The sequence below is a fragment of the Trifolium pratense genome, linkage group LG3 (genome assembly GCF_020283565.1).
Source record: "Trifolium pratense cultivar HEN17-A07 linkage group LG3, ARS_RC_1.1, whole genome shotgun sequence".
Lineage (NCBI taxonomy): Eukaryota > Viridiplantae > Streptophyta > Magnoliopsida > Fabales > Fabaceae > Trifolium > Trifolium pratense.
Window position 1 is genome coordinate 34,841,643 of NC_060061.1, and position 24,512 is coordinate 34,866,154.

At 36.6% G+C, this 24,512-nt stretch overlaps 5 protein-coding genes across 5 annotated transcripts; 3 read left to right on the forward strand and 2 right to left on the reverse strand.

Annotated features, from left to right (window-relative positions):
- Positions 1–5,122: 5,122 nt before the first annotated feature.
- Positions 5,123–7,042, forward strand: LOC123917092 (ABC transporter G family member 5-like). Its single transcript, XM_045968717.1, has one exon. It carries the CDS (start codon positions 5,123–5,125, stop codon positions 7,040–7,042), a length of 1,920 nt encoding a protein of 639 aa, XP_045824673.1.
- Positions 7,043–7,318: 276 nt separating this feature from the next.
- Positions 7,319–10,710, reverse strand: LOC123917091 (pentatricopeptide repeat-containing protein At2g13600). Its single transcript, XM_045968715.1, has 2 exons — positions 7,841–10,710; positions 7,319–7,749 (listed from the first exon to the last, which is right to left on the reverse strand). Exon 1 carries the CDS (start codon positions 10,117–10,119, stop codon positions 8,020–8,022), a length of 2,100 nt encoding a protein of 699 aa, XP_045824671.1. The 5' UTR covers positions 10,120–10,710; the 3' UTR covers positions 7,319–7,749; positions 7,841–8,019.
- A 1,948-nt stretch (positions 10,711–12,658) lies between these two features.
- Positions 12,659–15,512, forward strand: LOC123919031 (pentatricopeptide repeat-containing protein At2g21090-like). Its single transcript, XM_045971253.1, has one exon. The coding sequence runs from the start codon at positions 13,553–13,555 to the stop codon at positions 15,329–15,331; it is 1,779 nt and encodes a 592-aa protein (XP_045827209.1). The 5' UTR covers positions 12,659–13,552; the 3' UTR covers positions 15,332–15,512.
- A 1,186-nt stretch (positions 15,513–16,698) lies between these two features.
- On the forward strand, positions 16,699–17,978 carry LOC123916428. Its single transcript, XM_045967884.1, has 2 exons — positions 16,699–17,346; positions 17,624–17,978. Exons 1-2 carry the CDS (start codon positions 16,742–16,744, stop codon positions 17,712–17,714), a joined length of 696 nt encoding a protein of 231 aa, XP_045823840.1. The 5' UTR covers positions 16,699–16,741; the 3' UTR covers positions 17,715–17,978.
- A 1,450-nt stretch (positions 17,979–19,428) lies between these two features.
- LOC123917364 (tRNase Z TRZ2, chloroplastic) lies at positions 19,429–23,738 on the reverse strand. The gene is made up of 8 exons (XM_045969065.1): positions 23,263–23,738; positions 21,946–22,108; positions 21,800–21,870; positions 21,543–21,638; positions 21,358–21,471; positions 20,720–20,788; positions 20,292–20,366; positions 19,429–19,899 (listed from the first exon to the last, which is right to left on the reverse strand). Exons 1-8 carry the CDS (start codon positions 23,638–23,640, stop codon positions 19,810–19,812), a joined length of 1,056 nt encoding a protein of 351 aa, XP_045825021.1. The 5' UTR covers positions 23,641–23,738; the 3' UTR covers positions 19,429–19,809.
- Between the last annotated feature and the right edge of the window lie 774 nt (positions 23,739–24,512).

Here is a 24,512-nt window from a genome sequence, read left to right on the forward strand (position 1 = left end):
ATAAAAGACAATAACTTAAAGCCAGAAGAATTATCAACAAGTCTATCAATGCAAGGTAAGGGATAAGAGTCTTTAGGGCAAGCCCTGTTAAGATCGGTATAGTCGCAACACATCCTCCACTTTCCATTAGATTTTTTGACGAGTACAACGTTGGACAGCCAGGTTGTATACCTGGCCTCCGAAATGAAATTTGCCTCTAAGAGGTCTTTTACACATTTTTCTGCAGCCTCCGATTTCTCAGGAGACTGCCTACGCCTACGTTGTACAATGGGAAGTGCAGTGGGATCAATAGTCAGCTGGTGACATGCTACGTTGGGGTCCAAGCCGGGCATCTCGGAAGCGTGCCAGGCGAACAGATCAGCATTTTCCTTCAAGCAGGCTTCAAGTTGCTTCCTAGCAAGTTCGGGGAGCCCAGTCCCAATCTTCACTGCCCTGCTCGAGTCTTCTCCGAAGGGCATCAGCTCGAACTCCCCGTCTGGAACCGGACGACGGTGCTCTTGGCTTGCCTCGTCGTCTTCCTTCTTCTCCTTGCGGAGCTTCTTCTCATCTTTGTTTTCCTGTTTGGAAAAGCGGCTGTCGAGGTCGATGGAGCTGATTTCTGGCAAGGGCAGGGAAGTTGTTGCCTTGGATTTCTTGGACTCGGGGAGCTGCCCGATATATTCATTTCCTTTGGAGGAGGCATTGAAGACTCTCCTTGCAGCTTCAATGTCTCCATGCAGTGTCGCAACTTGGCCTTTATGAGTATAGTACTTCATCTTGAGGTGGGCAGTTGAAGGGACAGCCATTAAGTCAGCAATAGCTGTTCGGCCCAGGATGCACTGGTAGAGAGAAGGGCAGTCTACTACCAGGAATTTCACTTTGATAGTTTTTGAAGTTTCTTCAGAGCCAACGGTGACTAGCAGGTCTACATAGCCCCATGGCTTAGTTGTTGCTCCATTAAATCCGGAGAGATCAGATCCAAAATAAGGAGTGAGGTAGGTTTCATCTAGTTGCAGAGTTTTGAAAAGTTGGGAATACATGATATCACAGGAGCTTCCTTGGTCGACCAGTACCCTGCGGACGTCCATATTTGCCATGTCCACTCTGATGAGCAGGGGTATCTGGGAGTTTGCAGTTCCACCGGGCAGCTCTTCCATATAGAAGGCTAAGGGCTTTGATTGCCCTTTCGGTTTATCTAAAGTTGCGTTCAGGTTGGAGGAGCCATCTATCAATTCTTCAAACTTTCTCTTGATGGATCCCACAGTCTGTTTGTCAAAACCTCCACCAGAGATAACCATAGCTTGGGCAAGTGCGTCCCATTTGTTCAGTGTGGGAGCAACATAGGTGTCGTCCAAGTAGTCAGGGACAAAGAAGTCTTCAGGTCTGGAGATGGCAAGGGCAACTGGCTTGTGCCCGGATTTTTCTGGTGCAGCTTCTTCAGTGTTGCTGGTCTCAGCAGCTTCTGCCCGGGGAGCATTGCCCCTCTTTACGTACTGTTTGATTTGCCCATTTCTAATCAAAATTTCAATGGCATCCTTCAATTGGATGCAGTCGTCAGTCAGATGGCCGTAACCTTTGTGGTACTTGCAGTATTTGCTCTTGTCTTGGCCAGGCTTTGTGGGTTGTTGTCTTGGAAATTTAATTCCTGCTCTAGTGAACTCAGCTGAGTTGCACTCTTTCCAAATTTCTTCCCGAGTTTTACTAAGGGGAGTATAGTTGCTGAAAGTGCTGGGAGGTCCACGGGGTTCTCTAGGCCTTTCGCCTCTTCGTCTTCCTCCTCCTCGGCTGGACTGTTCAGCATTCGAATGAGGAGCAGGCTGGTTGTTTCCTGCTCGCCCATAACGGGCAGCATCTGCAGCTTGTTGTTCCTCATATTGGATGTAGGCTTGAGATTTAAGGAGGAGGTCGCTAAAGGTGCGTGGTTTTTCAATTCCCACGGCTCTTGCAAAGTCACTATTTGGCCTAAGGCCCCTTTGTAGCAGGTATTTCTTCATGTCATCAGTTGTTTCTACCTGGACGGCTTCCTTGTTGAACCTCTCTATGAAACTGCGGAGAGATTCATTATCAGCTTGGAAGATTGCGTCCAGGACTGCTTCAGTCTTTGGCTGCTTGCGGGAAGCAGTGAAGTGCCTGCAGAATTGGTCGGTCAGATCCATCCATGAGATAACGGAGCGAGGAGCTAGGCTGTGGTACCAGGCCATAGCTCCCTTTCTTAGTGTGGTTGGGAAGATTCTGCATCTAATTGCTCCGCTGACCCTTAAGAAGTTCAGGGTAGCATTGACTGATGCGATGTGTTCATCTGGATCAGTAAGTCCATCATAAGCTGGGAGAGGGGGTGGTCGCTCACATCCCTTTGGAACGGGTGCTTGAAGGATGTCGTGAGATAAAGGGCAGCGGGGATCCTCCTCGTCACTCTCTTGTGAGTTTAGGGGAGGTGAGCCTTCACGATCAGGAGTTGGGCTCCTGGAGAATTGGTCAGTGTGATGGCTGCGGCTTACTGGCTGCCCTTGTTTGGTCATCAAGCTGAGTCCCTGGGGAGAATGACGACGAGGAGGTGTTCGGTCCACAATTTTTCCTTTTTTCACATTTGGAGAAGATATACCCTCGCGGGGAGGGGAGACATGGTCTCTTTTCCTGCCAGGTTGCTCAATCCTCTCAAGGGCAGGTCGTCGTTGCCTGACAGTTTCCTGACGAGGAGGGGATTGAGAAGTAGGAGTTCTCCTCGGGGGAGAGTTGTTCCTTGAGAGTCGCTGATTCCTTTCCAAGCGATCGAGTCTCAGATTCTGCTCGTCCATTCGGCGATTCTGGCCTTGGAGAGCTTCGGTGGTTTGCTTCAGGGCAGCAATGAGTGTTGCTAGTTCAGCATTGGTAACTGAAGCAGCGGACAAGTCGGTCTCTGCTGATTTGCCCTGCTCGGACTGGGGGCGCTTCCCTGCCTGCTTCTCAGTCAAGACGACCAAGTCGCCATCCTCAGAGGTCCAGGAAGTTTCCTGCCCGTCTCTAGGGTCTGACTCGGGGAGGGCCTGGAGGTCAGTGATGAGAACAGGAGACAGACGGGGAGAAGATGGAGGAGCAGCGTCCTCAACGTCATTGTTGAAATGAGATGAACTGGCCATGATGAAAAAGTGATTGATTGGTTTTGTTCTTTGGTTTTCTTGCTCGAAATAAAGAAGGGGAGAACTCAGATCCCCACAGTCGGCGCCACTGATCTTAACTGTTGATCAGAACAGGTAGAAGGCCAGCTGGAAGTCCGTTGAGCAGATGGTAGGCAGCAATCCGAGCAGATGGTCCACGGAGGGGGGGGTTGTACCTGCAGGTGCTCCGATGCCAAAGTCAGACAAGGAATAGAGAGCAAAAGAGATACTAGAGAGAAGTTAGAGAGAGAGAGTAATTGTGATAATGAATAGTGTTCTACCTTGCTCTCCCATGAGGGAGAGTATTTATAGCCCCCAGCTCTGGGCCAAAGGTCCTCTTAATGGGCTGGTCTAGCCAAGGCCCATTAAGAGGGACTGCCAAGATATTACCCTTAGATAGTGGGTTGAGTAGTAATTTTACCTTATCTTGGTTGAGAGGTTGTGTCATGCTGACATGGAGGTGATTGGGCAAGCCATGTGGACTTGGTGAGGGTCTAGGTGAACTAGCATTAGTCTAGTCCAGAACAGATAGCAAGAAAGAAAATATTCAATGTGAGGGCAAAAAACATACATCTACATTTTTGTTTTTGTTTTTGTGATAAACACATTTACATGTGTTAACCTTTTATGGCCACTAGTATTATCAGTTCACAGACAAAGATTGAAGCTACCATCAGTTTTTGGCATACATGTCCTAAGAAGACCTTGTAGTTGGATTTCTTACTTGCTAGTATTATTCTACATACATCAGAAAATAGATAATCCTTGCGGATATATTGATGATTAATGGTATGGTGTGTTTAATTATTAATTCTACTAATCACGGGTTTTTAACGTCTTTTTTTATTCCGGTAAAAACAAATTCATGGAATAGAATAATCAAAGAGATTATATATTGATTGAGACAAGTGTTTTGATACTCTCCATTCACTTAAAAAAAAATTAAATTCTAAGATTAAATCCTAACAAGACATGAGTAAATTAATCCAACTTGTCTTTCCCTGGTGATTTTTTTTTTTTTTGTTACAGAAAATTTAAGGTGAGAAGATGATGCTTCAATCCAAAATAGGAAAGATCTCTTAGGGCTCAAAAAATGCTTACAAAGATCTTTATATTTCTCTTTCTTCAAAGACACTCATGGGGCACGAACCCGAAACCTCTTGAATTCTAAAACCTGATTTTTACCATTAGACCAAGCACTTAAGTTATCTTTGCCTAGTGATTGAGGTGGAGTGAGTTTGCTTATTTTGTCACCTATATGTATATTTCTGATAATTCATTTTTCTACTGTATTAATTTCTCTCAAGAATAGTTAATATAATATTATAATCTTAAAAAAGGCAAATGAAAACAGAAGTAGGAATTTATTTGGATTACTCCTCATGAAAACAAACTAAAAGCACACTACTAAGAAACAGGCAAAGCCTTGGGTTTCCTAATGTTAGTTTCCTATGAATGAACTCACTTACTATGTCATTAGTTTATAGTTCAAGAAATCTGTTGACATGATTACTGATTATGAAAGTGAATTATTACCATGTTTTAGCTCGTGGCAATGTGCTAATAAAGACACATTTGTTACTGAATCATGCATGTAGCTGGATTTTGGATCCCTTTTACACAGTCTAGAACTAAGCACAGTATTCAAGGTGACAATGAGAAGGAAGGATTAATAATATTCTCTTATGTTGACTACCAAACAAATACAGTGACTCTCTAACGTGAACTATTATATTTTATTTGAATATTTCTATTTTTTATTTTTTTTATGTCAATTTGGTGAAGAAATTGTAACAACAAATGCACGTGAACTATATGAATCCCTTAGAACCACTAATTATTTTAGTGTCAGTAGTTTAGGACAAAACAGTGGATTATTAGACAATAAAAACAACATGGAATAGAGAAAGAGAGCCAAATGGTTTTGAAAATTATAAGAAACAAGAAGTAGAATAAAAAGAGGGAAACATATTGAAAAGAAACAAAACAAGAAGCAAAGAGCCGATTCAATGAAGAAACAATGGTGTGAGATTGAGGCCATAGGAATCAATTACAAGGTCCACAGCACAGAAACAACAAAACAACCTTTTAAAATCTTCAACAAACCTCCAAAACCAGAAAATGAAGCAAAAGCTGAACAATGGCCAAGTAGTGGAGTTAAGCATGTTCTCAAGGATGTTAATTGCATAGCCAAGCCATGTGAAATTCTTGCAATTGTTGGGCCAAGTGGAGCAGGAAAATCATCACTGCTTGAGATTCTTGCTGGTAGAGTTAGTCCACAAAATGGTGGTTCTATCTTGGTGAATCAAGAGCATATAGATAAATCTCAGTACAGAAAAATTTCAGGGTATGTTACACAAAAGGATACCCTTTTTCCCTTACTTACAGTTGAAGAAACCATGATGTTTAGTGCAAAACTAAGGCTAAATCTTCCTCATGAAAAACTATGCTCCAAGGTTAAGTCTCTGATTCAAGAGCTTGGTCTTAGTCATGTTGCTAGGACTAGAGTAGGAGATGGAGATGACAGGGTTCGTGGAATATCCGGTGGTGAGAGGCGCCGAGTTTCCGTTGGTGTTGAAGTCATACATGATCCAAAAGTGTTGATTCTTGATGAAGCAACTTCAGGTCTTGACAGTACCTCAGCTTTGCAAATAATTGGTATGCTTAAAGTCATGGCTGAATCTAGGGGAAGAACTATAATACTAAGTATTCATCAACCTGGGTTTGGGATAGTGAAGTTGTTTAATTCAATACTGTTGTTAGCCAATGGCAGTGTGTTACATCATGGTAGTGTGGATCTGTTGGATGTGAATCTAAGGTTGATGGGTTTAGAGCTTCCTCTTCACGTTAATGTTGTTGAGTTTGCTATGGAATCCATTGAGACCATTCAGCAACAACAGCAAAAAAGTCAGCAAGTTCAGGTCGAAGCACCAAAACAATTACTAGGGACAATGCGACAAAAGAAAGCTGATGATCAAGGTGAAAGTAGAAGTGGTAAGTTTACTCTACAACAGCTATTTCAACAATCCAAGGTATTTGACATAGAAAACATGAATGTAGGAATGGATTTCTCTTGTCATCATGCTAATTCTAGATTGAGAGAAACTGTGATTCTTGCTCATAGGTTCTCCAAAAACATAATTCGTACAAAAGAGCTGTTTGCATTCAGGATAATTCAGATGCTGATTTCTGGGCTGATTTTGGGATCCATCTATGGTAATCTCAAAGATGGTATAGTGGGAGCAGAACAAAGGGTTGGTCTATTTGCTTTCATATTAACGTATTTGTTATCAAGCACCATTGAAGCTCTGCCAATTTTTCTGCAAGAAAGGGAGATTCTGATGAAGGAGATTTCAAGTGGAAGCTACAGAGTTTCATCCTATGCTATTGCTAATGGCCTAGTTTACTTGCCATTTCTACTCATACTAGCCATTTTATTCGCAGTGCCACTATACTGGCTTATCGGTCTCAACCCAAATTTCACGGCATTTTTGCACTTTCTGTTGCTAATATGGCTGATTTTGTATACCGCGAATTCGGTTGTGGTATGTTTCAGTGCTCTGGTGCCTAATTTCATCGTTGGAAATTCATTAATCGCCGGTGTCATGGGTTCATCTTTTTTGTTCTCTGGTTACTTCATATCCAATCATGAAATTCCGAAGTACTGGATTTTCATGCATTATTTGTCTCTATTTAAGTATCCTTTCGAAGGGTTTCTAATCAATGAGTTCTCCAACTCAAAGAAGTGCTTGGAGTACATGTTTGGGGCATGTGTAATGAGGGGAGAGGATGTACTTAAAGAAGAAGGGTATGGAGGTGAGAGTAGTAGATGGAAGAATGTTGGGGTGATGGTGTGCTTCATCTTTGTTTATAGATTCATTTCTTATGTAATTCTCAGATACAGATGCTCACAGAGTGTCACCTTCTGAAAACCATGCTGATTCTCAAAGAGGGTTCACATGTCTTGTACTTTTCTGCAGATAGCAACCAAAGAAGATATGTAATAATACCAGCCAAATTATATACATATAAACTATTGGTTTGTCAGTGCCAAAAAATTGTAATATTATATTATGTTGGTTTGTATTTTCTATGGTTACCTAGTTTGATCACATAAATATGCTTAATACATACTGTTTTCATTTGTAAAATTGTTGCTGCAAAATAATTGGATACAACAAATTATAGATCATATCAGATGAAATTTCTTTCTATGAATTTTTTTCACTTGCAATGCACTGGTTCTCATGACTAGTACAGTAAAAATCAAGGATACTTGTCACAGGTTGCTCAGTGGGAAGCCTAGTTTCAATTACAATCTACATTCCGGATATGAAATACAAATGATATAATAAAACAAACTAAAGATTAACATCACAATGAAGCAATTAGTGAACTACGGGACACTGAAGAAGTTTTAAGGAGATCTAGGGATCAAACCCTCGAAACTAACATAACCACTAATTTATTAACATTTGATTTGACTATAACAAAATAATGAAGCAATTAGGAAACATACTGAGAACATTCTCTGCTTATATATCCCTGTTATTCCTTTTCATTGAAAGTGTCCATGTGATATACAGGATACGTTCACTCTGTAGAAGTGGCAGTTAAACTTTATGAGCTCATCTATCTGGAAATCAAACCGAGCATATGGTCAAAACCAATCAAATATTTTGTTTAACCGCAAGAAAATGGGCAGATTGAGAGTATCTAGTATCTACCTCTTTTGACTTTTGCACTGAAGCCAGTAGTAACAACAAACTGAGGAGTATGTTCAAGACTCTGTAGCATCTCAGATATCTATCCGCTGCTCAAAGTCTAAGAAAAGAAAGCTTCATATCAGATCTTTCTACTTTCTTTGAAAGATACTTGAGCTATGATCCAAAAAAAAGTAAATATTTTATCCAACGGCAGCATCTACTTCCATTTCCATTTCATTGTGCAAGATAGATTCAGAGTCACTTTCCTCGTCATAAGTCTCATCATCGTCGACTTCTGGCACATAGCCAACTTGCTTCAACTGTTCTGTGAGAATTTTCAGAATTAAATAGATGTCGTTTTTATTAGGGTGTCTTTTATCTTTTACCATGAAAACATGTAGATGACTCTGAATTTCAATCCAACTGCAACCAGGTTGCTTAATTACTCCCATTTGCCTCATCTGTTTCCTGACTCTCACCACATCTTTCCATCTACCAAGCTCAGCGTACATATTTGAAAGAAGAACATAAGGTCCAGAGTTCAAGGGATCAATCTCCAAGAGCTTTTCTGCCACATACTTCCCTAATGTAATGTTTCTATGAACCTTACAAGCAGCGAGTAAAGATCCCAAAACAACAGCATCAGGTTCCATTGGCATTGTTTGTATCAAATTGTTTGCTTCATCAAGGCAACCTGCGCGCCCAAGTAAATCAACCATGCATGTATAATGGTCCTTTATAGGTGTTAAACCATGTTCGGACGTCATTGACTGGAAGTAATGGCGCCCTTCTTCAACAAGTCCTGCATGACTACATGCAGAAAGAACTCCTATCATAGTAACATGATCTGGTCTCTCTCCAGACACGAGCATTTTCCTGAAAATTTCTAGGGCCTCAGTACCATAACCATTTTGCGCATATCCGATTATCATGGCATTCCACGAGACTTCATCCCTTTCTACCATGTGCTCGAAAACCACACGTCCATCTTCAACTAATCCACATTTCATGTACATGTCAATCAGAGAATTCCCTACAAAAATATCAGATTTTTCCCCAGATTGAAACCAAAAACCATGCTTCAAAATGTTAGCATGAGCCTGTCTTCCAAGCTTCAGATCAGCAAGATTTGCACATGCACTGAGTAGGTTTCCAAAGGTGTAATGTGTTGGCCCAATAGATTCCTTTTTTAGGAGGAGGAATAGTCTTACGGCCTCTTCATTCTCTCCATTCTGTGTATAACCTGCAATAAGTGCATTCCAAGACACCACATTCCTCTCCATCATGTTCGAAAACATCAGTCTTGCAGCTTTCACACTTAATGCCTTTGCATATCCACTAACCATGGAGGTTTCAGATACCACATCCCTAAACGGCATCCTATCAAAAACCAACCGAGCTTTGTTAACTCTCCTGCATTTTGCGTACATATCAACCAAAGCATTGCCTAACACAAGGTCATTCCGGAATTTATCCCGTTTCATAACGCGAGCATGAATTTGCAAACCTTCCCTAATTGCCGATAAGCTTGCACAAGCACTGACTACACTGGCCAAAGTAATCTCATCGGGCTCAATCCCACAATTCATCATTCTTACAAAAACCTCCAGAGCTTTTCCCGCAGGACCATTTTGCTCGTAGCATGTAATCAAACTGTTCCAAGAAACTATATTCCTCACCTCCATGTCATCAAAAGCTCTCTGAGCACTATCCACCACCCCACACTTGGAGTACATATCAACCAGAGCAGAAATCGTGTAAACATCAAACGAGTAACGAGACTTCGATATCAAACCATGTATTTGAACACCAATATTCACATCTATCAACCCTGCACAAGCACTTAGAGCACTGCCAAACGAATACTCATTAAGCACAAAATCCTCACAATGCATATCAACAAAGAATCTCAAGGCTTCCTGAAAACGTTCTCGTTTAGCAAAAGCAGACACCATAGCATTCCACGAACACTGATCAGGCTCAGGCATACACTTAAACAGGTTCAAAGCCTCGTCAAGAGCACCAGACTTTGTCAAAGCACTCAAAACGGCATTCCAACTAAAAGTATTCCTCTCCGGCATATGATCAAACACCTTGTGTGCATCCTCCAAACAACCACATTTCCCATAAACATCGATGAGCCTGTTCTGAATGAAGATATCTGATGAAAACTGTGTCTTAATGATTCGAGCATGAACACGACGCGCTTCAAAAACAGACTTTGACCTAATACAAGAGTCCAATAGCTTCTCAAAAGGTGAAGAATCTACCAATTTTCGGACCAACCCATGTTTACTCATTTCATCACTTTTGAAAAAGATTCTTAATTTCAAGTATTAGAGGAACTGTGTCCCAACTCCCAACCACTTACGAAACCTCGTACCAATTTTGTCGTTTCCGATTGTACCACTTACGGAATTTAAATTTTAAACTTTTTGTCTTAAAATTTAAAATTTTAGCGCCTCTATTTTCATTTAATTTGGATTTTAATTTCATATTTTAAAAAATGTGTCATAATATGAATAAAAAATATTATAAAAATAAAAAATGAAATAAATAAATATCATCAAACTACTATAAAATATAGTAGAAAATTAGGGAAAAAAACCCAAATTTAATTAGAAAATTACTTTCTTTTTTGTTAAGCAAAATGTGCTAGTGACAGCATGCCCTCCTCCAAAAGAAGTAATTATCTGTTTTTTTTTTCCTAACTTTCTGACATTTATTTTTAAATAATGAATATATATATACTTTTAAATTAAATTATTTTTCTACGATAAAATGGTAAATTATCAGAAATAATTATATGAGAGCAATTAAGCTATTGGCAATTAATTGCGCACATCAAAAGGTAGTCCTCAAGATGTGCCAAAATGATAAAATCCAAAAACAACTTGCCAAAGAAAAATCCATAAATCATAAAGATATGGGAACATTTGCAAACAATTTAGTTTACTTTTCTCAAAGAAATCAAAATCCAAACTCAACCTTACTCCACTTAACTTAGTTCAGTGATTGACGCTGAACTTGGTAAGGAGAACCGCGGTTCGATCCTCCTCAATTGCGAGTGGGAGGGGGCTGGAATGGAACCACTTGATGTCAGAACTAATCCTCGAACCAGATTAAACCGGTGGTGAAAACAAAAAAAAAATATTCCACTTAACCAAAATTTTATAAGCATAGACGTCATAAACCTCATAAAAAACTCAACTATGAGGCTGATGGTGGCTCTGTAAGTACACAGAATCGCAATCAAGTAATAAAGTGATAAGTTTATCGTTCTCCACAGAAATTGTGCCAAAATTACTAGTTTTGCTTAGGAATCTAGATAGTTTGCATTCGCTTTGTTGTTTAGAGATAGTTGTGCGGTAAACTACAGGAAAGTAAATGATTGAAAAATAAATAAGAGTGCGTGTCTGTCCACGCGGAGTGGTTAAGTGTTTTCGAATCCCTCACTTACTCCTGTTTGGTGGTTAATTCCCTTGTTCCCCTATATCAGGATTAGTCTTATAAAATAGGTTCGGAAGCACTCGTTCCCTATTTCTATTACAAACTGGTCAGAGTCTAGTCTAGGTTGCCCTACTCTGCTTAAATATCCTCGCCCCAGTCGGTTATACTTTTTCGTTTAGACTTAGGTGTCGTTACCCTTAAGGCTCAATGTGTCGCAAGCTGTCACGTGTGCCTCAAACTAATCCTAACTCTGACTTCAGGTAGAATTTATCGTTCTAGATTAAGCTTTTAATCTATATTAAGACCTCAGATACTGAATTTAATGGTCTCATGTTGGACCTTAGCACATTGTCCTTCGTTCGGGATAATTAGCTTTGTTTCCTATCTGATATCCACTAATTTCCTTAGATTTTATCCTAATGTGATCAGTATTAAAATAAATATAAAAACCAGACAATAAAAAAGTTTCAATAGGAACAACAAAATTTATACCCAAATTATACAAAATCAAGCATTCGTAAGGGAGTTCAACGACTCCACCTAACCTAGGAAAAATAAATTACAAAAACAGAAAAGAAAAGAACCTTCTTGGCCTTGGAGTTCCTTGGCCCTCATTGCCTCCTCCTTAGAGTTCTCCTAACTCTAGAGTGAATATTGAATATGTTTCAATATTTCTGAATGAATAATAGTGAATGAGAAAGACTCTATTTATAGTTTTTCAGCTGGGTTTGGGCTTTTTCTACGCGTCCATCGCACCCATCGTGGCCACGATGGCGTGTAATTTCGCCTCATCGTGGCCACGATGGATCATATCGTGGTACGATGGAAGATCTTCTCCAGATTTTCTGTTTTCTTCAACCGCCTTTCATCGTGCCACAATGACAAGTCATCGTGGTACGATGGGAAAGATTTGTTGCAGATTTTCTTCAATTTAAACTGCATTCTAATCGCGCCACGCTGGATCTCATTGTAGGTACGATGGATTGCGCAGTTTATTACGTTTTTGCCCTTTTTTGCTGTATTTTTCATTTTTTTGCTTCTAGGCCAAGTAACTTCACTTTTCCAAGTATTTGTTTGCTTTTGGGCTTCAATTTCTATTAAAATTACCCTAATTTACTATTAAAAACATTATATAATTGACTGTCATCAGTGGCCAAACTAGATAATCAATTTCACAAACCGATCTCGCCGAAGACCGAACAAAATTCTAACAAAGATATCATAAAAAAATTACAATTATTGTTGGATTACACTGTAGTTACAGTAGCGACTTTTACTCTACCCAAAAAAATTAAAATAAATAAAAAACATCAATTTTTCTGTAGAAATAGTTCCGATTATAACTTAAATTGTGGAAACAATAAAATATTTTATTTTCTATTTAAAGGAATGGCTTCTCATAGTGAGAGGCACCCTTAGTTTTCACAAGTATAGAGAGTTTTAGAGAGTGTCTAAGCAAGTATTATGATATAAGCTTCTCTTGTAAGTTTTCTAAAATCTTTATTCTATCTTAATACAATCAATTTTTGTCATTTTGTTTTTCTCTCGCGTTCATATCTTCTTTTCTTTTATGTTTAATATCGTTAATCTTGATGGATCTCAATAACATATAATCCCACAATAAATTTTATAAAATTCATATTCGTTATATTGTTATTAATGACTTGTATACTGTGGGGTACTCGCTGAAGTTTTATGCTAGGGAGACTTTGCCTCTAACATAACCTCCCCCAAGGCTCCAATATTAGGATCCCTCCTTCCTAACATGCCTCCCTCATTTCCACTAAATTATTTTCACCAAAGCATAAGTTATACTTCCGTTTGATCTGCAAAATATAAATACTGGACAGAATAGTACAGGACAGTACAGGACAGAACAGCACAAGACAAACGTTTAAGGTATTGAACAAACTTTGTGTTGTACGATGTTTGGTGGACAAAATGTTATTTTGGTATTTTAGACAACTTGTGCTGAGCACAAAAAGTTGTCCCGTGGTTCTGTGGGGGACAAGAATTTCAAGTTTTGTCCTGTCCCTTGGCCCCAGTTTGTCCAGTACCAGGAATAGTTTTAAAATTAAACACAGTACAATAGGAGTTGTCCTGTCCAGTCTCTTATTTTTTAGCAGATCAAACCACCCTATAACTTATGACTGATGTGTTCAATGTAGTACTCTTACTTACGAAGAATGAATGGAACATGAACTCTTGTTCCCCTCAAGTACTACATTATTATTATTATGTGATTGGGATCTAGGAGTATAAAACCAAACCTCGTACGTACCTATGTTGTCCTTTCCTAGCTCAGAAAAAAATACGTTCACATTTCCCACAAATCCCACCATTCAGAAGCTTTCATCTCTTATTTCAAACTGTGTTACCTCCAGAAGCTTGAAACATGGCAAAGCCATACACTCTCAACTTATCAAAACCGCGCTTTTCTTTGACGTTTTTCTCGCCAATGGACTCATCGATTTGTATTCCAAATGTGGCTGTAAAGAGAGTGTTCACAAAGCCTTTGATGATCTTCCCAACAAGACAACACGTTCGTGGAACACAGTGCTCACGTTTTACTTGAAAAATGGTTTTTTCGATCATGCTTATAAACTGTTCGATAAAATGCCTCAAAAAAACCTCGTCAGTTTTAACTCGCTTATATCCGGTGTCACACGTCATGGGTTTCACGAACAAGCGGTTGATATGTTTCGGGTGATGCAAAGGGGTTCTAGGGGTTTGATGTTAGACGCGTTCACGCTTGTTAGCATAGTGAGTAATTGTTCTATTTTGGGTAACGTTAAATGGTTGCGGCAGGCTCATGGAGTGGCTGTTATAGTTGGATTTAACTCAAATGTGATTCTCAACAATGCTTTTATTGATGCTTATGGTAAATGTGGGGAATCCAATATGTCGTTTCGTCTGTTTCGTTCGATGTTAGAGAAAGATGTTGTGTCTTGGACATCAATGGTTGTTACATACACTCGAGCATCTAGAATAGATGATGCATGTAAGGTGTTTAACGAAATGCCAGTTAAGAACACAATTTCTTGGACTGCTTTGATCACGGGTTTTGTGAAAAATAGACGTTGTTACGAAGCTCTGAAAGTTTTTCACCAAATGATTGAAGAAGGGGTAATGCCTAGGGAACAAACTTTTGTAAGTGTTTTAGATGCTTGTGCAAGTGAAGCTCTTATAGAAAGAGGTAAACAGGTTCATTGTCAAATTATAAGAGGTAGAAATAATGGCAACTTTTTTAATGTGTATGTATGTAATGCTTTGATGGACATGTATGCAAAATGTGGTGATATGAAATCAGCTGGAAATTTGTTTGAGATGATGATTCGTGTGAGGGATGTAGTGTCTTGGAATACATTAATAAACGGATTTGCACAAAATGGTTGCGGCAAAGATTCGTTGGCAGTTTTTAGTAGGATGATAGAAGCCAACATAGAACCAAATCATGTGACATTTCTTGCTATACTATCTGCTTGTAACCATGCTGGTTTAGTTAATGAAGGGTTAGAGTTTCTTGATTTGATGGAAAGGCAGTACAGAGTGAAGCCGAAAAGAGATCACTATGCTTTATTAATTGATTTGCTTGGAAGGAAAAACAGACTTAAAGAAGCCATATGTTTGATTGAGAAAGGGCCTGATGGAATTAATAATCACATTGCAACGTGGGGGGCAATTTTGAGTGCTTGTAGAGTTCACGGAAACTTGGAACTTGGTAAAAAAGCTGCAGAAGCTTTGTTTGTGTTAGAACCTGAAAACGCAGGTAGATATATTATGTTATCTAACATTTATGCTGCTTGTGGTAGATGGGGTGATGCTAATAAAATTAGAAAAGTGATGAAAGAGGGAGGTTTGATGAAAGAAGTAGCTTGTAGTTGGATTGAGTTGAAGAATTCAAGGTGTGGATTTGTGTCTAAGGATAAGTTTCATCCACAGATTGCAGAGATTTATGAAGTGAATAGTAAATTAGTTCTGCATTTGATGGATGCTGGATATCAACCCTACATTAGTTACCCTTCTCTTCTTGATGAAGATGATGATTTTTACTTTAGTTAATTAGTTACAGATGCATTCATCGTAAGTTGTTACTCCAGTAATTTTTATATATTTGTGAAGTAGATTGTTTTTTTTTTTTTATTGATGGCAAATTATAATGTTCAATGAAATATTTGTTACATGTCAATTTTGTGTCCTACTTAACAGTCCCTCACAATAAAATCATCTATTGTTTTGTGTACTGAGTTGTCTGTGGGAGAGGGACACAATAGACCTTAATTTTAAACTGACCGTAGTCAAGGTTGTTCCAGAATGACATGATAACAAAACTTATGGTCATTAGAGACCAAAAAATTCAAAAACTCTTGTGGACAGTGTTGGGTCAAAGCTCCACTGATTTTTTTTCTTAGAAACTTCTTGGTAGACTGTGATTCTAGAAGCCAGGGTCACCTCAATGTAACCTCTTATACTTCATTTGGAACGAAATATAAGCGAAGTTTATCCAAAAAGTCAAATGTATTTGGTCCAAAATTTATACTAAATACATTTTACTTTATGAATGATTTTGGCTTATATTTCATGTCACTTACGTTTAATCATTAAAGTCGAATACAATCGAAGGGAAAGCCTAATAATCTAGATTTGAATTCCCTACATCAACGAATGCCCACATTTATGTGCATTATTATCATTAATTTGAGATTAGTCGGCTCACATTACACTTTCAGTCAATAAACACATAATTTCTTAAATTTGCATTTCTAATTTCCAACAACTTATATCTCTAACATGGATCTAAAAATATAGGGAAGAACTTACCCCTTCCCTCAATATAATTTATGATGTACACAATAATAAAAAATGTAAACTTTTAGCGTATACTTTCAAACAAAATATTTTATCTAGAAAACATGTGTGATATGAGACTCGTGAAATTTTGTCATGAAAACATGTGATTGAATGCGTTGAAAAGTTCCTCTAAAAAACATATCTTGGAAAATAAACCATTCAATATTTTGTGATTGAGTACTCTTTTTTTCTTTGACTGGTTTGTAATTGAGTACTTGAAGGATATAAATGTGGAAAATGGATGGTATTTTTTTAAAAGGTATCTTTCACGCGCAACTGTAAAGACTAATCTCCTTAAAGTAACTGATCAATTTAAGGGGTTGATCTCTTTCGACAAATATTTCTCCATATGTACCGCCGGTACCGGCTGGAGATCGAATCCAGAACCAAATAATTAAGGGACCCAAATATCTAACGCTTGTGGTAAATGAATGAATAGTATTTTGACCATTTGCTTTATTTTACTTCCATATAAGACGGCAACGACTTATGACTCACAAATTCCATCAAGAAAAAGACATTGACTTCATTTTCCTATGATAATATGAACCTCACACCCCTCTCTATTTCATACTAAAAACCATTTCTTCTCTTTTCACTCATCTCTCAAAGACTCAAACCATGAGCTTCCAAACACACTCTAACAATAGTGATGAAGGAAGCAAGGAATTCAGTTTTTGGAATACTTCACCAAATACCATCATAACAACATCTTCTGAAAAATGTGATTGTCATAATACTCAACTTGGTGGCAATGAAACAAGAATATTCAATAACCATTGTTCAAGGAGTAAAGATATTTTAGAAGGAAAGAATGAACTTATGGAGATGATGCAAGACATGTCTGAGTCTTGCTATGAACTCTCTTTTCAAGACATGGTTGTTGAGCAACATCAAGTGTTGCAATCAGAAACAGAAACAGAATCAGTATGTAGTAAAGCTCAGAATCTTCGACACGAAAAGCTGAAGAAGAAAAATAAGAAGAAAAAGGAAAACAAAAGTAATAGTAGACATGGTAAGATATTGAGAGTTGAAAGCATGGATAGTGAAACTTTTTTACTTAAGATGTTTTTTCCAACTTCTCTTGATTGGATGAAGAAGACTAGTAAAGTACAAAATGGTTCCAAGGTAGAACAAAAAGATAAAGAATGGAGAATCAAAAGATTGTTCACAGAAGATAAACAAAATACCGGTAGTAGTAGCAGCAGCAGCAACGATAAAAGCAGGTAAACATGATTATTATTTTTTTTCAGAAAATTCAAGTTATGAAACACAGACACGACACTGACATAGTGACACGCTGATGTTGATAATAATTTGAGATAACAGAATAATTGAATGTAATGTCATGTGTCAATGTCGAACACCAAACAGACCTTGTGAAGTGTTATCGGTGCTTCATAGCTATTAAGTAACTAATATTTGCATGGACAAAAAAAATTGAATTGGAGTTGTTCAACTTACACTAATGGGTTTTTTTTTTTTTGGTTTTGGTTTCACTAGGTATGTTGATCGCAGCACCTCATTCTCGCAAAGTTGCTTCCCATTCTTTCATGATATAAAAAGCAAATCAAAGAAACTTGGAGGAGGATGAATATGTTGCTTACAATATGAAGAGTCTCTTGCTAGCTTGGATGGAAATTCAGAATATTTGAAATAGAGGATTCAAGGGTGGAGAATTGCTAAGGACACTGTAGTCATTCTTGAATTATTGGGTTTTGATTGAAGTATAGTGGCATTCATTTTACATATTTGATTTGATAATTAAAATTCATCTTCAAATATGAGGAAAAGATGTAGTTTTAGCCACAAGAATCTTTGTTTATTTCACTCCATCAGCTAAAATATTAATCCAGTATACTTTTCATGTTTTCTATTTTTATTTTTTAGGCTAAATTACATTTTTTGTCCCTTTTTTTTTCATGTGTTGACTTGCTGACGTAGCATGTGAATTATTGTTCACGTGTGTGTTGACTTGGTCAAAATCGATGGAGGGTCGGCCTTTTGCAAAAAAAAGGCTAAAATTAGTAGGCAAACGGTGCTATTATGAAAGTCATGGGGCTAAAGTTGCAAGTTTGTGAAAGTTAAGGAATTAAAAGTGCAATTTAACTTTATTTTTATTTCAACTAATAAATATGACAGAATATCTAGATTCAATATTTAGCTCTACATTTTATTCTACGATTTTTAAAATCAGATTTAGCACTATAAGAAATTCTAAAAATGTCGATATTGTTTTCATTTTTTCTGAAAATGTATTCTCTTTAGATGTTTTCTCTTCCCACCCCCCGTGAATCTTTTACCCCCTGAATTTCCAATTTTGCCCTTGAAAAAACTTCGGTTCGTAGAAACCGAAGTTTTTTTTTGCCTTGAAAACAAATTTCGGTTTCTAAAAACCGAAATTTACTTTGAATTTGCACTAGTAAAAATTCGGTTTCTGCGAACCGAATTTTTCTGCAAGGGCAAAATTGAAATATTGGGGTATAAAATATTCATGGGAGGTGGGAAGAGAAAACATCTTACAATTATTCACTGCAAGAATCATATTCATAGGGCTAGTTTGGCCCAACTTTTTTTAGAGCTTATGCAAAGTAATATAAATTAGATTTTATACTATTTTATAAGTTCACACTAGTGAAAATTGTAATTTTATAAACTATTTTATCATAAACTACCTTGACAAACTTATAATAATATATAAAAATTGCATAAACTGTTCGCATAAGCTCTAAAAAAAGCTGAGCCAAACGAGCCCATATTCTTATTAGAAATTTTAGAAACACAAAATTTAGAAAACGAACCCAAAAAATGTTACTACCGAGTCAAGGAAGCATTAATTAAGAAAACCATATCCTGATCTGGTTATACTGAGTCAATTAGGAAGCATTAAGCATACAGATAATGACAGTTACCAGGTCCTGATTTTAATGAAATCATTTAAATAGTGTGTTTATGGTATATGGTATTGCTACATTGCAAAAATATTGAAGTATAATACTCCCTCCGTCCCAAAAAGAATGACCCAGTTGACCGAAACACGCATGCCAATGCATAACTTTGGCGACTAATATCTTTAATTGTATAATAGTAAAAATTATAAAAAATTGATATTTTGAAAATACTCATCGAGACGAATCTAACAACATCTTATATGTTAATATTTATTTTTATTTATTAGTAGAAAAATATGGTCAAAACAATATATATGAATAGTGCATATATTCAAAATGGGTCATTCTTTTTGGGACGGAGGGAGTATACTATAGTATCAATGTTTCATCATAGAAAAATGCAAGGACCAGCAACTATTAGAACAAGACAACAAGTATTATTTTCCTTGCAGGAGAAATAGTCAAACAGCTAAAAAAGACTAATATAGTATATGACAAATTTCAACCAAAACTAAAATATGATAAATACTTTACCAAGCTAACCCTGCTACCTTGAGACATAATTTATTTCACATAACAAATTACTACCAATTATAACTGCACAGATCAGTAACTGCACGGAATTTTTTTTTGAATCCATGGCTACTAGTAGGCCTGAACCGCCTAACCTGCTAAGTCAAATTAGTTTACAAGATCCCTAGCATAGAAGCTAATATGACTGATAAAACCCACATTTTAGGATCTCTAAGTGATCATTGATATACAAATAATAGTACAATTTATGTTGACTTTGAACACCTAAGAGTACAATGACTTGAAGCCTTCTGTAAGAGGAACCACTTTTGCTGATAGCTTGGACTGCAATTTTGCTACAGCTTGATGAATATCCTGCAGATAAAGTGCTTATTTCACTCACTGATTTGTTGAAGAGGCACTTAACATTATTATAAAATGCAAATTTACTGTGGTGGTACTAGAGGTTAATGTTTATGCCCAATGTTAATCGTAAAAAATAGTGATTTGTTCAAATTTCACTATACTGCAAGTGCCGCTATAGCCACTATTTGACAACACTTTGTACTAAATAGAGTGTATTGCACAACAAAATTAATCTGTTCGAAACGCAATAGCTCTACAAAATTAATTTGTTTGAAATGCTATAGCCACTATTTGACAACATTGGTTATGCTCCTCTTTGCATCTAAATAGTATCATGCACATATGACCATTTGGGGATGCAAGTCCATAGAACCACTATTGAAGGAAAACTATAACATTACCTCTATATTGTATCTTGATGAAAAATGAGTCAATAGAACTGTTTTGTTGCGAATCCACTGAGCATTTTCAATAAGCTGCATAATTAACACATGTTTATAAAATCAGGAAGCGTGAATTTGTCAGATCAGGTGTGTCTATGAGGTTCTAGGTTCTTTTATCTAGAAACGGCATGAGATCGAGTCATACACACAGTATGTCATAATATGGTTGAACTATCATGTAAAAACTTCAGTTGGCAACAAAAAGCTGTTGATATGAAGATATGGCTTTAAATTGAACGTAGACACTTGAGTTGTACAATATAGCAACACAAAAGAGGAAGAAGCGAAGGGCATGCATGAGACCAGCAAAAGTTCATCTTTGTGCGCCTTGATTTTATCAAACGGCTTATAAAGTAGCCATAAAATAATGAAAGATGTCACCTTACCTCAGATATATGTGTATGACCATGTTGGCGTGCATGCTCTACGCTGGTTGAATCATCTAGGAAAGTTGCCTGTTAAAATAGTTTCAACAATCGAATCAAACAAAAAATATGTGATAACAATATAGAGGAAGTAAGAAATCATAGCCATAACACTTCAGTCACACAACAACTCCAAATGTTGCGCCATGGCTCCCCATTCTTATCCCTCAAAGAAAGCAACCCCTAAGTTATCAATTAACTCTAACACCATGAAATGAAAACTATAATATCGGCCTTTTTGTTCTTTGTTCTTGTTCATTCTAAGACTACAATAACCAAGTACAAATGAAAAGGCTTAAGCGAAAACTCCCGTGGCAATACATCAAATGGTATACATGAGCAGCTTAAAGGACAAGTTTCCAACTTGAGAGAAAAGGTTAAATTATAAATCCATTTAACTTGTGAAATAAGAAAAACTTTAAGGCCATTTGCTATAACTTCTTACATGGTTATATATTTTAAGATGTTGCCGCATACTTGATTTCTTAACATATATTGCAAATTTGTTCTATTACTATGGATTTCAGCTAATCGTGTATTGTTGCCAACTCTCAAAGACAAAATAATTGTAATCATTCTATTAAAAGATTGTCATGTACCTCAGTTATAAGAACTTTAGCTCTCAATGCATCAGCATTAAGTGGATCAAGCATAAAATCCGATGTTGTATCCCCAGTGAAGGCCACCTCAGGCGATAATATAGTGTCTGTAATCTAGAAACAAGAGTTCATTAAAAGTAAAGATAACAAATTCAAATCAGAATCGAGTTTGCGATATTACAAACCTCAACACCCGACTTTTTTATTTTCTCAATTTGTTTCCCATTCATGTGACTGTATTGTTTCCTCAGCTTTTTCCTAATTGAGTAGACTACATAACCCTGCAAAATACAACCAGGTTTCCCTTGTCTTCTTAACAAAATTTCTGACCAAAAATATGTGGCATCACAAGACAATACTGCAGATGGTAACATGAATAATATACCCTTAACCTGCTAATTAGGGGCAAGTAATCTATTTAAAATGCTTCTAATATTGATACCTGGCTCGGTATAACATGTTGTGTTTTGAATGGTCGAACAACAAGGTCATTCCGTATTTCGTATGTCTCCCCTGAAATGAAAATTTACAAATCATTTCCTCATAGAGATAACCACTGACCATCAAAGAAAGGCAAATGACACATACCGACATCCAAAGCAACCAATTCACAATTAAGTTCAACTTGGCCTAATGTCTCGTGGACATCGAGCAGCTTCTGAACATCGTCTTTGATGCATGGAGGTACAAATACTGTTGGAGGTTTCAAATTGTATAAACCACGGGTTCCTACATACATTGGTAGCCCTCCCTAAATCATTTAAAATCATCATGAGCTTATATTCAATTTACACTCGTCAGCCATTGTAAAAAGAGAAATAGAATGCTAAAACTCACGGAAAAAGAGTATGAGGATGTGAAGCCAGATTTACAACAAATACATTGAGATTAACAAATACCTATAAACATGACTATGTTCTAGTAAAAATAATTACATTCTTTACTAAGCTCCATTAGAATCTATTATGAATTTGACTTTCAATCAATAAAAATAGGGAAATCTGCTGCTATAAAGTTCTTGTTATAGATAGAAGGGTCATCCATTGTAGGTCTACTTTAGGCCTTTCCTCACAAATTTTCATCAATAATCAACATAGAGACAGTTAGCATAAAATTCTCTAGCAACACATGAAATAATAAATCTTAACAGAATTATACAACAAATGACATTTTTTTCTCTATAAAATCTCTCACATAAGTTGAAGTTAGCTTCTACGTCTTAATTTCTTCAGAATCTCTATCATCTAAACATATTTCAATAAGATGTGGTGTATATAAATGACCCAAAGTTCCCTCCTTTACTACTCTTAGTTAAAACTAGCTTCCACATCTTAATTTTCTCATTCTCTTTTAAATTATGCTTTGCCAAGAATGACATATGCAACGAACCTTTTCCTCGTATATTAACCTCAGTAAAAGTTAAAATTAACTACTCTGTCTTAATTTTCTCATAAGCTATCTCATTTAAATAAGGTCAATGTTTTTAAAACCAAACCAGATATCGAACCAGTGACTCAAGATTATAGTTCAAACCGGGATTAAACAGCATTTCAAACTGCTCAAATATCTGAATCATAGATAGTACTTGTTCACATTTCGACCAGTTAAACCATCTAATTCAATTCAATTTTTAAACCATTTATTCAAATAGCATGCTATATGCCTATATGCTATGAAGTATGGACAGATACACTCAACACTGATAATAATTTGAGAAAATGATATAATTCAATGAATGTGTCAGTATAGTGTCAAACACTGACGCATCTTTGACGCCAGAACACGTGTAATCCAAGAAGTGTCTGTACTTTTCCTTCTTGTTCTAATCCAAAAGCAAAACTACTAATCCAATAGCAAAAAAGGAAAAACTTTATTGGTATAATAAGCAAAAAAGGGTGAACTTACAATATGATCAAGATGAGCATGAGTAATAAAAACAAAATTCTGATGAATAGCTCTTGTGGGGCATCTACCAATATCAAAAGCACACTTAAATTCAGGAATAATAATACAAGTTTCATGTCCACCAATTGAAACCCCTTCAATTGAATAACCTTCTAAGTTCAAACCTTTACGATTAACCTGTGACTTTGCAACACGGTACTGTTCTTCATAATCAATTGCTTTGGTGATTTCTGATAAATAACCAGAGCCTTTAAGGGAATTGGGGATGTGGGTTTGGAGTGAAAATTGTTTTGGGTTATGAAATGGGAAAATTTGAGGGGGTTTGAAGGGGGAATTGGTGAGAGGGATTTGCATTTGGAGAGTTGAATGGCGAATCATTGGATTGGTGAGAAGGAAGGGTTTAGAGTGGGTTTTGAGAACAGACAGTGATACTGATGATGGTGTTTTTTGTGTGGTAGGGGAAGATAAGGTTAACTGGCTAGTAGTTTTTTTTTTGTTGTCTTATAAAATTAGTAAATTATTTGTTTTTGAATTTTTATAAAAATTTGTGGAGTTGATCTACTTAACGAGATCTTTGAATTTAACGGTTGGATTGAAGAAATATAATGCCGACATCGAGTTATTAAGCGGAGTATGGGTCCGTTTGGCCGGACTTTTTTACAGTGTAAAAGTTACTTTTAAAATAAAGTTAAAAGTAACTGCTTAACAAAAGTTAAAGTTATTTGATAATTTTTATTTTTTTTATTCTAAAGCTATTTTTTTGTTAAAAGTTGTTTGGTAAAATATATTTATAAAGATTTAAATCTATTACAAATTAAATTATCATGTAAATAAAAAAATAAAATGTTTAAAATATAAAAAATAGATACTTCCAATATTTTCTAATGAGGCGTTAATTTGTCTTGAATCTATTTTCTGATCTAAATTTTCAAATTCTAATTTTGAATTTATGAACTATCACTTATAGACGATTTTTAATATAATTTTTATTAGCACCTTTATTTTTTAGATTTACATGAAAATGTTTTCTTTTGTAAGAAAGACAAATACAATTAACTTAATTTAATTATGAGAAACTAATACTAGTGTAAAAGAAAATATTCATTCTGGCAAGTATAAAATGGTGTTTATTTATATATAATAGGATAAGATGGATGAGTATTTTATTTTATTTTTCATTGGATAAGTGTGGAAAATTCATAATATAGAAATAATATATAAAACAGTAAAACAATATGCAGATGATCATC